Source organism: Gouania willdenowi, chromosome 17 (assembly GCF_900634775.1).
Source record: "Gouania willdenowi chromosome 17, fGouWil2.1, whole genome shotgun sequence".
Lineage (NCBI taxonomy): Eukaryota > Metazoa > Chordata > Actinopteri > Blenniiformes > Gobiesocidae > Gouania > Gouania willdenowi.
Window position 1 is genome coordinate 15376875 of NC_041060.1, and position 13630 is coordinate 15390504.

The window sequence follows — 13630 nt, forward strand, 5'->3', positions numbered from 1 at the left end:
ATCTTTAGATGATGAAAAAAATAACATTAAAAATTAGAGACAACTTGCAAAATATGAATAAAACTTCATCTGAAAATAGACTACGTACATAATTGCATCAAATTGCCTTATTTCCTATAATGCATTCCTATTAAACTTTTGCTTTCCTCCTTTTTTTTTTTTGTTTTTTTGTTTCCTGACTTATTTTACTGATATATTAAAAAAAATACTGTGTACTCTCGATGACAGTTGTCTGTTACAATTACATTTTTGTTCATTATTGCAATGAAGTATAAAAAGAAAATGTATAATTTATGTGTTAAATTCCTCACCAGTCCTGACCAGTTTTCTGCTCCTTCTAATCCTCAGACGTCAACAGGAAGTGTTGGTATGTGACGTCTAAAGGCATGCACGCTGTGGGCCAGGCGGAGGTGGTCATTCTGCTGCAGTGTTTACCTGATGAGAAGAGCATCCCCAAAGACATCTTCACCCACTTTGTGCAGCTCTACCAGGAGGCACTTGGTGGTGAGGGACATGCTTGAGTTTTACTTTTAGTCCCATGAAGACCACGGGTTCACCCGGTCAGGTTACTGTGCCGCCCTGCTGTGTTATATTTATAACGCTCCGCACATCTCTCACTTTTAAACTCCATATGGTGCACAGCCAAAGCGATAATATGCTCTCTGACTTTGATTGGTCGCGTCCCTCAGGGTGGCTTATTTTTTTTCACCCACCGAAGCGTTTTCAGGCCTGTGGCAGAGAGCCACATTGTGCGTGTCGTGTCAGATGAAGTGTGCGTGTGGTGTGAGGTGTTAGTGGAAGCAGAACCTATAGCTGCATTGCAGTTTCCTGTCACTGAGGTTATGGCAGCGTTTGCCATCTAAAGAGTCTCTGAATGTAAGCACCATCCCTGTGTGGGTGATCCGAGGTAGTAGAGCTGAGCCAGCAGGCGAGGTGTCAGTTCATCGTTGTATTATTACTTAATCCACACAGCACAAGCTCCTTATCCTCACCCAGTGTTCCCAGAGCCTCAGCTTCTTATATCTGTCATTATTTGTGGAGGATCAGAGCTCAGCTCCTCTTATGCTTCTCGTCTCCTCCTTAATTTAAAATTTTCCGCAATTTATTTTTAAAATCTCTCTAACTAAGGGGTTTTCTTCCCTTTTCCTTACTCAAGCCTTCCCTTTTCTTCATCTTCAGGGAACGTGCTGACCCACCTGAGTCACTCGTTCTTCATGCAGAGCTTCCTGGGCAGTAAGGAGCACGGCGGCTTCCTGTACATCAGCCCATCTTTCCAGTCATTGCAGGACCTGCTGCTGCCCAACCCGCCCTACCTCTTTGGCATCCTCATTCAGAAATGGGAGACGCCCTGGGCCAAGGTCTTCCCTATCCGCCTCATGCTGCGGCTGGGAGCGGAGTACAGATGTGAGTGTGTATCTGTAGTCATTTGGGGAGATAAAACAAAGCTATATTTTTACAAAAAGTGAATTTTATTAGTAAAAGGAATACTATTAGGACAAGGGGTGAGCATTGCCATGAATCTGACAATATGATGCGATTCATGATTTGCAGGTCAAGATATATCGCGATATCAGTAATTATAAATTTCACCTTTACAAGTACAAAGTGGTGTGAAATACAATTAATTTCATTTTTTTAAAACTGGGAGAACAAGTAAATGGTAACTAACTTTAATTCAAGTACCAATATCAAAAACTAGTGGTTGTTTTTCAAACTGCCTAATTACCGGTATATATTTCTAAAAACTTTTGCTTCTATAACAGATTCTGATTCTGTTAAGTTCTTAAATTCTTTAAAAAAGTAACCACGTACATCTATAAAAGTGGCCAGTATTTGAAATGAACTTCTAAGCTAAAATGCATTGAGTGAGGTAGTTTAACAAAGTCTTGTGTTGCGTTGATTTGGACATTTTTTGGATCAACATGATAATTGTGCAGTGAAATATCACGATATCACAAAATCGTTTTTTGCGCCTTTAATAAAGACTGCCCAGAGTTGTTTAGAGAGAGAGTTGCGACAACGGGAGTTCGAAATGATTGACCGTCACGTGATTCGTGTAGACTCAATTTGTTCCTGGAAATTAATGGATACGCTGATAATAATAATTCTAATAATAATATCCAATATGATTATTTAAACGTCTTACCGTTCAAAAGTGCATCACAAACTGTCTAATCTGCCCAAGCTTTATCGCGCTGCAACAGTCAACTGCTAATTTCCGGGAACGATTGTGAGGCTCCATGGACCGCCATTGCTGTAAATAAAAAAAAAGAACCTTTGGAGTGAACGGAGTTGTTGCTACTCTTGTCTCTAAACGGCTCTGGGACTGCCTGCCTAAGTGTGAATAGTTTTTACCGTTGGGAACCATCACTTCACATTGAGTCGATGCTACGTGTCTTGTATTCACCTGATGTAACATTCAATAACAAAGATCTTGATGCAGTGTTAATTTAGTTTTCCTCGACTACATATTTTCAAAGTTAGAATAACAAGAATGTGACCGATTTTAAAAAAAAATGAAAACTATTAGAATATAGTTATATTTATGGTCAACTAATTAAAACAAAACTAATGTTCACATGGAATTAAATCCAATCAGAACTAAGATTCTTTTTTTAAATGTATCCAATCAAACTAAGGCGGAACAAGCTGGTAAGTGATCCAATAGGAAGTAAGCTGATTGTGTTTGCAGACATAAGACGTATCATGTGATCTTACACATTGATCACATCAAATCAGTCTGTTTTTACAAACATTAATACCATCTCATTGAATTTTTAAAAAACGCATACATTCTTATGCTTTTTATGCTTTACAGATTTTTTCAACTAAAATCTTCACTTAGTTGACTATAACTAGACTCTATCTGAATAGTCCTCATGATTAATTTCTGAGTAAAGCTCAGTTGGATTTTATTCAAAAGATTATGACTAAAAGTAAATCATAATTTGCTGTCAGAATGAACACTGCCTTGATGATGGTGTTGATCTTACTGGAGTCAGATGAGGCCTCCTCCTCCTCCTCCTCCTCCCCCCCTTAAACCAGCTCTAACATTTCTCTCAGTTCTTCACGCAAACATGGAAGTTTCTTAAAGCCTGTTATCAGGAGCGCCGCTTCAAACTAAAATCCTCTTCTCTCACAGCCAGAGCTGCCATCACCAGGCCTGCCTGGCTCTTTCTAAGCCTCTTGCTGCTTTATCCCACATGAAGAGAGAGAATTCATTACCCAAGCCACAGACAGCCCAAGCTCATCAACACAACACCTTGAGTCTCCAGGAAATGCATCCGTCATGTGAACACAATCATTTTTGTTAGTTTTCAGATGAAACGAAAGCTAAATTTAAAAGGTTTCACAAGCTGAAGAACAGAAATTCTGATTTATTTGTTTTTTACTTTTGTTGTGCAGCAGGGAAAACATTGCCATTTGCTGCCACAGTTCAGTGAATTTGATGAGCCTGTGGTGTTTCTCAGGCAATCATTTGTTTTCATGAAGGAGGAGGAGTGAAGTACAGCAAAGTAGGCATTTACTGTTTTCATGAAAATAACCTGAAAATCCAGACAAGTGAGGGAAACAAAAGGAAAAAGCACAATTTGGACTAAATCAGCATTAAGCTTGACTTTAGATGCAATGTAGAGAGAAATGACACGCAGTGATGAGAAGGTGCTGTTTTGCAGTTTATCCGTGCCCACTGTTCAGCGTTCGCTTCAGGAAGCCTCTGTTTGGAGAAACCGGGCACACCATCATGAATCTGCTCGCAGTGAGTCCTTTAGACTTTTTAAACAGCTTTAAAACAGCTCTGCATATGCAGTGTCCGTTTTTTAGTTTTTTATTGGTTCTCTTTAGTAAATCCACACATTGTTGCAGGACTTTCGTAACTACCAGTACACGCTGCCTGTGGTGAAGGGGCTGGTCGTTGACATGGAGGTGAGGAAGACGAGCATCAAGATCCCCAGCAATCATTACAACGAGGTGAGCAATCGCTGGACGAGTGACGAGTGCAACAGAAAAATAAAGTGTGACGCACAAACTGTGAAACCTTGAGGTGCACGACGTAATGTTCCACAGTAAAGGCCAACGCTAAATGTCTATTTCCAAGCATCCTGTAAACTTTATGCAACACCTTACGTGAGTTTATGTTCAACGTTAGCGAATATATTGCCAAACAACATTTTTTTAAAGCTGCTTAACTACGTAATTCACTATACCTGTATGTTACTCTCATAAAACCTCTGATAGGGATTTACTCACAATTGTCCAAGGTTAGAAATTGCCTCTCCAAAGTATATCCACCAATAACAATTGGTTTGTTGACAAATGGTCATGCGAGTTGAACTTGGGAAACTTTCCGTGCATTGCATTGTGGGGTTTGGAGTCCCCTAGGAAAATTCAAAGATGGCGCCGAAGCTGAAACGTTTCTTTAAGAAGCGTTTTTACGTTATTATTATTTCATTTGCTTGACGTAATTTCTGTTCTGCTTCGTTCCTTTTTTAAGATACGTTTACAGTGTACAAACATGCAAAAAATATTTTTATTACAGTTCATAACCTGAACAAGGTTTACAATTGCATTGTAATAATACAAAGAGCATTGACAGTAATAGCAACAGAATCAGAGGGAAAATAAAAATTTCCAATTTGTACATTTTGTCATAACTTTGGTTCTATTTGATATAGAAGCATGATCTCAGTCATGTATGGTTTTCAGGGTCAAAGAATTCCATAATATATCTTAAAATACCGTAAATTGTGCTCGGAGCAAAATCCAAGATGTCTCATCATACAACAATAGAGCATTTTGCCACAAACATCATGTTTCTACGGAAAACAGAATCCAAGTTAAGATCCATCTTAGATCTTGCTCTGAGCACAATTTACAGTATAATTCACCATTGAGATCATGCTCCTATGTTAAATAGAACCAAAGTTATGACAAAATATAAAAACTGGCAACATGGATCATGGCCATGTAGATTTCTTGATTTTTGAGTTGCAACTGTTGGTTTGACACCATGGATCCCTTTTAAAAATTGATTCAGCTGACTCATGTTTCAGAAGTGAACATCTTAGCCTAGTGTTGTTACAGATCTGCCAGGCTACAACTGTGAATCCATGAAAACACCACAAATGTCACTTTTGCAGTGTGTGTGGGGGCATCAGTAGTGGATGAGAACACATTTTGGATGACCTACTGGTACAGTTTAGAAATATTGTTATACTGTATGTGGTTAAAGAGCTTTAAACTCCCTGATCATCAGTGCACCAGTGTTGACTAGATGAGCTGCAGATATTCTGTGGACTTCCTGCAGCTGAACATTCAGTGTGGGCTGCCCACTTGAGACGTGGATGCTGTAATAGAGGTGTGAATGAATGAAGCGCCACAATGCCGAGCGTTATTTGGCTGGGATTGGTTGACAGGGTGGTGTTGGTTGTAGCGCTTGGCTGTGGATGTAGTAACAGATGGGAGCGCGCTAATGTGACATGGAGCCCGTTTGTCCACAGCGTGCTGAGAGCCCTTTAACACAGCCAGGGGCTAAAGCCCTCCAGATTTTCTGTTTTATCTGAGAAGAATGGCTCCAAAGAGATACAGACTCTGGAGATTTAGCTCAATTAATAGTGGGATCATTGAAAGTAAAGACATCATTCCTGCAGCATCATTTTGCTTCCCCCTAATCTGTCATCTCAGCACCAGCCGGTTTGAAATGAAACTTTACCCACAAGCCCAGTGCAATTAAGCTGAGCCAGACAGCTTCTTCTTTAAAGTCTAGCTCTGCCTGTACAGCTGTGCCTAATTGCTCATGCACAGTATTTGTCTCTGCAGCTCATGAAGGCAATGAACAAGTCTAACGAACACGTGCTGGCCATGGGCGCATGCTTCAACAAAAAGGCCGACTCCCACTTGGTGTGCGTCCAGAACGACGACGGAAACTACCAGACGCAGGCCATCAGCATCCATCACCAGCCACGCAAAGGTGACGACACACAGTCACGCTTCTTACCTGAAGAATTCCCCTCGTCTGTGGTTTTAATGCTGTATTTTCCTCTTGTTTGCTCCCAGTTACCGGAGCCTGTTTCTTTGTGTTCAGTGGAGCTCTGAAAGCCTCGTCAGGATACTTGGCCAAGACCAGCATCGTGGAAGGTCAGAACTGTTGGAATGATTCACAACGATGCAGAAATATTACTGCATCCGAGACTAAGGCTGTGTTCGAAAAGGCATAATCCATACTATGCGCTACAAACTCAATGAGTATACAGTATACTGTCTTCTGAGTATAAATATGATTAGGAATCTGACCGTTCCCACTGATGTATACTTCCAAGTTTCCCAAGATGCATTTCAAAATGACAAAAATGACAAAAAACCTGAAGCACTTTGAGGCTAAATATTTCTGTTGATTCTCCACCTTTGAAAGCTCTGTAAACATTTTAAGCGAGAAAGTGACCAAGTAGAATATCAAGATCTGGTCATTTGATCCATAAAACTGAAGTTAGTATGCGATTTCAAACACAGCCTAAGGCTGTCCCGATACGTTATTGATGTTGGTTCGACATCAGCAAAAACTGAAATAAAGTCAAACAGCCTGCATCTAAAATCTCCAATATAATGCATATTGATTTTATTGAGGTTATTTTCCAGTATTTATGCCCGTTTTATTTATTTATAAGTTCATGTGTGTGGAGATACAGACGTCTTCTTTAAAACTCATAACAATATAAAAAACGTGCAATCATATATTTTAGAACAGTTATAATAAAGTTATAAAGATACATAATTTATATGTATCTTTCATGTTCATCAAGGCCGTTCATGTGTAGCCTGGCGATAAGCCACACCCACTTCCTTACTTTTTGTAAAAGAGTGGATATGGTAATGGTGCCGTTTCTGCTCACTTCCTCGTTTTGAAAAACACTGAGCCAATCACAGCCGTACAGAAAGAACGTTGTATCTCCTGCACTAAGCAGTGTTAAAACACTCAGCCCACCCAGAACTCAAACGTCTTGTGAGCACTTCCAGACTAATGACCTTTATTAAACACTGAATAATAGAAGGATAATAAGATGGATTCCAGGCTAGTTCTAGTGCATCCGTCCTGGGAACCACTGATATAGATTCTGTAGAAAATGTCCTTACTCTAACGTAGACTTTTCATGTGCATTCATGTGTAACTCTATTTGCATTTGTCAGAACTTTGTTCAAACATAAGTTCTCAACACATTTCTTCTTCTACTGAAATAATCAAACCGTTGTAATGAATTAAGGTGCGAAAGTGAGATTTGTAAACATGTATTCAAAGTGGTTTTCACAGTTTCCCTTTAAAACAACAACACTGATGATGTGTTTACGTCCTTCAGATGGTGTGATGATCCAGATCACAGCTGAGACGATGGACTCCCTACGGCAAGCCCTGAGGGACATGAAGGACTTCACCATCACGTGTGGGAAAGCTGAGCAGGAGGATAACCAGGAGCTGGTCCACATCCAGTGGACGGAGGACGACCATAACTTCAATAAAGGGTGAGAGAAGGGGGAGGTGCTAAAGCTTTTAGAGGAACATGATGCACTTAGAGATGCAGATAGGAATCAGCATCTATTAAAAGGACTTTCATTGCTATTCTCCACGCCTGTTATCAGATACTGGATGACCTAATTACCATTGGCAGCCCAGACACTGCATCTAAGCAGATATAAAGATGCTTTCAGCTGCAATGTGATCTAAACTCTACTGTGTACATGTTGATAAATGTTGTTTATTGATGTTTGACTGGGATTCAGAGAAATTGGTCTGCAAACATTCATTCCTAATACTAAAGTAAAGCAAATAAGTTAACGATAGAATGGGTATCATTAGGATAGTTTTGAACAAGTGGGACAGAGACGTATTTGAAGATCCCACTGTGACAGTGATGTTAGGCTCTCAGTGATCAGAAGAAGGAGAAAAGCTCCTCAGACAGGGTTTGATTCTCGCTGATCCAGCACAACAGACTGATCTCATTCACAAAAAAACACTCCTTTTGATTCCTTTTGGCTGTTTAGTGTCATCAGTCCCATCGATGGGAAGTCAATGGAGTCCATCACCAGCATCAAGATCTTCCACGGCTCAGAGTTCAAAGCAAACGGGAAAGTCATCCGCTGGACTGAGGTACGACCATCTTCACATCATGTTTCAGTCGCTGAAATTATAATCACATTTCTTCTAAGTTGTGCATTATTCAGTAAAAAGTCCTTAAAGTCCGTCCTCCCTCTTGTTTCTTGGTGCAGGTGTTTTTCCTCCAAAGTGAGGACCAACCCAACGGTCTGAGTGACCCCGCCGACCACAGCCGCCTCACAGAGAACGTGGCCCGAGCGTTCTGCATGGCTCTGTGTCCTCACCTGAAGCTGCTGAAGGAGGACGGCATGGCCAAGCTGGGCCTGAGGGTCACACTGGACTCAGACCAGGTGGGTGACGTGGTGGGATCACCTTTACAATGTGTCACACTTATCCTTTTTTTTTTTTTTTTTTATATAATTGTGGCCTAAAATCTTTGAAATGTCCTTATTAGATGCTGAACAAAACACATTATATTGGTTTTTACTAACTTTTAAAAATGGGACTACTTTACCGTTTCAGAGCCTGTATTCCATCATCTTGAAATCATATGATTGGTGACGTTACACAGCCCCATTTTCCTGTAAAAATCCCATTGCTTTCTGTTGGAGTGAAGCATTTGGCCTGCTTTTTAGATCATGTAGCAGCTTTTTTGGTCAAAACTCCAAGTTATGCTGCTTTTGGTTGCTCTAAATAATCAGGAAAAGTTAAAGATGTTGATGTTACCCTCTTTTGTTTATGGAAAGTGGATAAAAACAGTTGTGACCCGAAAAATAATTTATGACCGCAGGAGATGACAGTTCCGACTGCAGTTTGGTAGTAGACAATGAAGCAGAGAACAAGAGCTCTCCTACGGGACCTTTACTCTCCCTTAAACAGTGTGCAGCTGATGCTCTGGTGACTGAAGTTGGCAAGTAAATCACTGACTGTTTAAGACACACAAACCCTGAGGATAGAAGTCCTTTTGGGTGGGAGTCCTTCAACAGTTGTTTAAGGGAGAGTAAAGGTCCCTTAGGAGAGCTCTTCTTCTCTGCTTCATTGTCTACTACCAAACTGCAGAGTTGAACAACTGTTTTTATCCTCTTTCCATAAACAAAAGAGGGTTAAATCGACATCTTTAACTTTTCCTGATTATTTAGAGCAACCAAAAGCAGCATAACTTGGAATTTTGACTGAAGAGCAGGTTGAATATTTCACTCCAATAGAAAACAATGGGATGTTTACAGGCAACTGGGACTGTGTGATGTCATCAATTACGGAATACAGGCCCTAAAACCCATTTTTTAAAAAGTTAATAAACAAATATGGTGCAAAGTAATGTTTTGTTTGTCATATAGCTTCTAATAAATACATTTTAAAGGTTTTAGATCACATTTGTAAAAACTGTGGAGGATTTCTTTAAAGGGGACATATCATGCTAAATCCACTTTTTTAGCCCTTAAATGCATTTTGATGTATATTTAGATTGTTTAGAAGCACAGAAAAGTTCAAATTAATCTCTTCAGGTGCTCCGTTGATATCTTTATATTCTGTTTTGGTCATATTTTTCAATCTGTTTCGATTTTTTGATTCTCTATTACGTTTATTGAACAATAACGTCAGCGGAACTGCCAAACTTGGACATCGACTCCAGGCCCAACACTTCGAGCAATCCGCCATTTTTATTTCTCGCTTTTATTTTGTAGTCCAAGCTCAAGGATGCAGAAGTTACGAGAGGAGAAATCAAAATGTTTGGTTGTTGGATGTAGTAACCCACACACTTCATTACAACGTCTCCCAGCATCAAAACCTTTTCGAAGTGCCTGGTTGAGTTTTATTTTTTACAGAAATGTACCCACATCTGTGGGTAAGGTCATTTTTGTGTGCGCGCAGCACTTCGAGGATGACTGCTTCAGCAACCTCCGCCAGTATAAAGAAGGATTTGCCAAAAGACTTTGTCTGATTGAGGGTTCAATTCCTTCTATCTTTGGAGACGACGAACAGAGCACTTCGGTAAGCTGTAAATAACGCTAAAAAGTGTGATGATAAGACGTCCCTGTCATTGTTTTGTTAGCATTAGCAGTTGCACCGTCTTCATATGTTAGCGCTGTGTGCTCGTTTTAGATCCTTGATGATATGGCCTACGTGATTTAATTTAAGTCTAAAGTTTTCATTTGTCATTTCATTTTGCCCTTTTTGTCTCCGAAAAGACTGTATTAAAATGCATTTCGTGACGTTAGCTCGCTGCTTGTGTTAGCTCACTTGTTAGGGTTCTGCAGGTTCATCATCTTCATTTTCATCTCGCTCCGCTGGGTCAGACTCTGGCTCAAACAAGTAAAGCTGGATGGACAAGTCTTCTGTTGTTGACATTGTGTAAATAACGTGTGAATAAACTTTTTCTGCGCCGCTACATAGCCATATCTCTTCTATCAAACTACAAAAATGGCCGAGCAGGGTGGAGTTGAACCTGGAGAGGGGGCGGGATATGAAGTGTCTCATTTGCATTTAAAGAGACCGCACCAAAACGAGTTGCTCTTAGAAGCACATCAGAAAAGGGGTAGAAAAGGGGTGGAGCTATAATAATGAGGAATTCAGACCCAAGCATTGCAATTCCGCTTTATATAGACCACAACTGTATGATTTATATGTAAAAAGGAAGGATTTAAAACCATGATATGTCCCCTTTAAATGAAATGAAGCATATGCCTGTAAAGCACTGTGGTCACATGGTTTAAAGAAATTTCATCCACTACTATAACCAAGCACCTGGATGTCTCCTCAGGTGGGCTACCTGGCGGGGAGTAACGGACAGCCTCTGCTGCCTCAGTACCTCAGCGACCTGGACAGCTCTCTGATCCCCGTCATCCACAGCGGGGCCTGTCAGCTGAGCGAGGGGCCTGTAGTCATGGAGCTGGTCTTCTACATCCTGGAGATCATCTCCTAGGGAGCTCCACCTCCATCCAGCCCTCCTGAGCTCCATACATCAAACAGTATCAATGTGTGTGTGTGTGTGTGTGTGTGTTTGACTGCTGCTTGTAGGGAGTGCACACTGTAACACGTTTTAAAACTAAGAACAATGAAAGTTCAAAGATTCAGTAAAAATAATGTTTGACAGCTCAGTAAAAACAGCTGATTGTTGTAATAATAATAATAATCACATTCACAACAATAAACCAACAGGAAACGTTCAGTAGAAGTACAGTGTTATTGATTGTATTCACAGCAGTTAAGTGCCTCCGATCATTAGTCAGAAATCCAGCACAGCTATGGAACAAATGTGAGAATATGATTAATTTGTAGTTAAATCTGCAGTCTTTAAGAAGAGCTTCATGATGATAAAGCTCAAGGCTCACACATAGAAAGAGAAGCATATTGAAATGATCATTTTGAGGCTGGTTCCTTCAATACGTGCAGGTCAAATCACCTCAAATCCTCTCGTAAAGCAATACTGAGCTGATAGTGATAGTGGGACAGTGTGCACGCCTACTGCTGTGTGAGCTCAGTGTGTAGTTGTAGCTTCTCAGGTCGACTCACTGCGCTCACGCACACACACACACACACACAGACCAGGAAGCACTGAGTTCTGCCTCTGAGTGGCACGGCTGCCATGATATCGGAGAGTTGGGAATTTGGGGCTATTTCTGTGTGCGAGTCTTCATGACGTTAGAGTAAGAAGAGGGAGAGAGCGCCACCAAGTGCTGACTGGTGACACGTGTCCATTGTTAAGCTAAACTGTCACTCTAACCTCAGAAAAGCATCTTTATGTTACACAAAAAAAGGTTGAAATGCTTTATTGAACTCTAAACATAAAGCTGAAAAAAAGAAGAGGGGAGTCAGTTCCTCATCAATTATTCACTCCATGACTTCCTCACCCTAGTTTATAGTATCTTTTTAAATCATGTTCAAAGAGTTAATGTAGAATTATATACATAATTATGGAATCTAACAAAGTATATAAGAACTGTATTAACTTGCAGAAACAGTGCACTGGATTCGAAGCCATTTTTACAGGAGAATCAAAGCGAGGGCCAGAGTTACAGAAAAGCAGCATCAAATCCAAAAAGTCCAGTGTTTTTTGAGGAAAAAAAGGCCGAAGCTGAATGTATTCCCTCTCACGTTTGTTTCCTTCCAAAGTCCCCAGAATCAAAACTCTTCAAAAAAAAAAAAAAAAAAACTCTACAGGAGATGTTGGAATCAATGACGACTGTTTCTTTGTGAAACTGATGAGCAACGCGGACCTAAAGAACAAATCCAAGAATGTACTCCTCAAGCTATTTTTTTTGTTTGTGGTGAGACGCATCGGCATCACCCAAAGAGAAGAAAAAAAACAATCTCCACCAGATCACGTCAAGAAGCTTTGTGACTTCAAGGTGAAAGGAGACCAACAATCCTCCCAGACAATCAGTCAAACCTGCTTCATTCAAATCATCCATCATCACATCAGGGCGTCTCCGAGGCCTCCGTAGCTACATCATGTTAGCACAGAACAAGAGGTCAAAGGTCACCACTCCAGGGTGAACTTACTGTGATCTTTACCGGAGACGATGTCGCTCAATCACTGTGTTTCTCACTGCCCGACCTTCTCCAGACGCCTGTTTGTACAGATTAGCCTAATGAATTTATTTTTATTATTCCCTCCTTTTGTTTACTTTTAACAGTTTTTGGGGTGTTTTTCCTACGTGTGCAATATATCCTGAATCCCAACAAACAAGGTGCAATGTTTGGCTGAAAAAGTAGCATTTGTTTAGTTGAACAGTGATGCTATCCAAAAACGACTTCACTGCATGCAAAACAGATTGAACAGATGTGAGCAAACGAAACCGTATCCAAATGTGTTGGGTTTTTTTTTTTTCTGTTGCTAGATGAATTTTTTTGTTCATATTGTTTTTTATTTTTTAAATAATTTTCAGTAATTTTTTTGAAAAAACCAAAAAAATAAAAATAAACGGATCTGCTTCATTCATGGATTTGAGAGAATTTCAGTCTTTATCGACTAAAAGGCCTGTAGTTTATGTAAAATAAAAACTTGCAGAAAAGTGATGATTTGTCTCATCATTCTTTCACTCAGTTGTAAACAAGACCATGACACAGCTAAAATCCACCTGGTGAAGGAGTTGCCTTTATTGCACTGTTGTAGTTTTATAGGGCCAATATACGCTCACAGTAGGGCAGGAAATAAAAGACAAACCTATGGGGCGGTGATTGTAACGTTGCACATGCTAAAATAAACAGCAACATTTAGCAACAAACCATGTTTAAAAAAAAAAAAACGTATGAAATTTGATTTACAGCAATGTTTGAGAAATTTAAGATATTTACTTTTCTCATAAAAATGTCAGTGTTATACATCTAAATGTTCCAGTTAAATCTAAATGTGGAGCATAATCTCTCCATCTGAATAGACTGTGAATAGCACTCGTTCGCATCAATGAGCTTTTATTTTGGTACTTCCAGTGGATTTGCATATTAGCTAAATATTTAATTTCACCCGTGATATTTAGATTTACATTAAACATTTAGATTTAAAATTGACGTATTTTTACACAAGAAAAGTAAATATATCTAAAC

At 39.8% G+C, this 13630-nt stretch overlaps 1 protein-coding gene across 4 annotated transcripts in view; it reads left to right on the top strand.

Moving 5' to 3' along the window:
* The window catches only part of zfyve9a (zinc finger, FYVE domain containing 9a), a 36298-nt gene extending 23976 nt beyond the window's left edge, over positions 1–12322 (top strand). For all 4 annotated transcript variants that reach the window (XM_028471954.1, XM_028471958.1, XM_028471956.1 and 1 more), the window contains exons 10-19: positions 349–504; positions 1180–1404; positions 3675–3757; positions 3865–3969; positions 5818–5968; positions 6055–6135; positions 7350–7512; positions 8032–8137; positions 8257–8433; positions 10845–12322. In XM_028471954.1, the coding sequence (XP_028327755.1) occupies positions 349–504; positions 1180–1404; positions 3675–3757; positions 3865–3969; positions 5818–5968; positions 6055–6135; positions 7350–7512; positions 8032–8137; positions 8257–8433; positions 10845–11006 (1409 nt within the window). In that variant the 3' untranslated portion in view covers positions 11007–12322. The remainder of the gene's footprint in view (positions 1–348; positions 505–1179; positions 1405–3674; positions 3758–3864; positions 3970–5817; positions 5969–6054; positions 6136–7349; positions 7513–8031; positions 8138–8256; positions 8434–10844) is intronic.
* The last annotated feature ends 1308 nt before the right edge of the window (positions 12323–13630 follow it).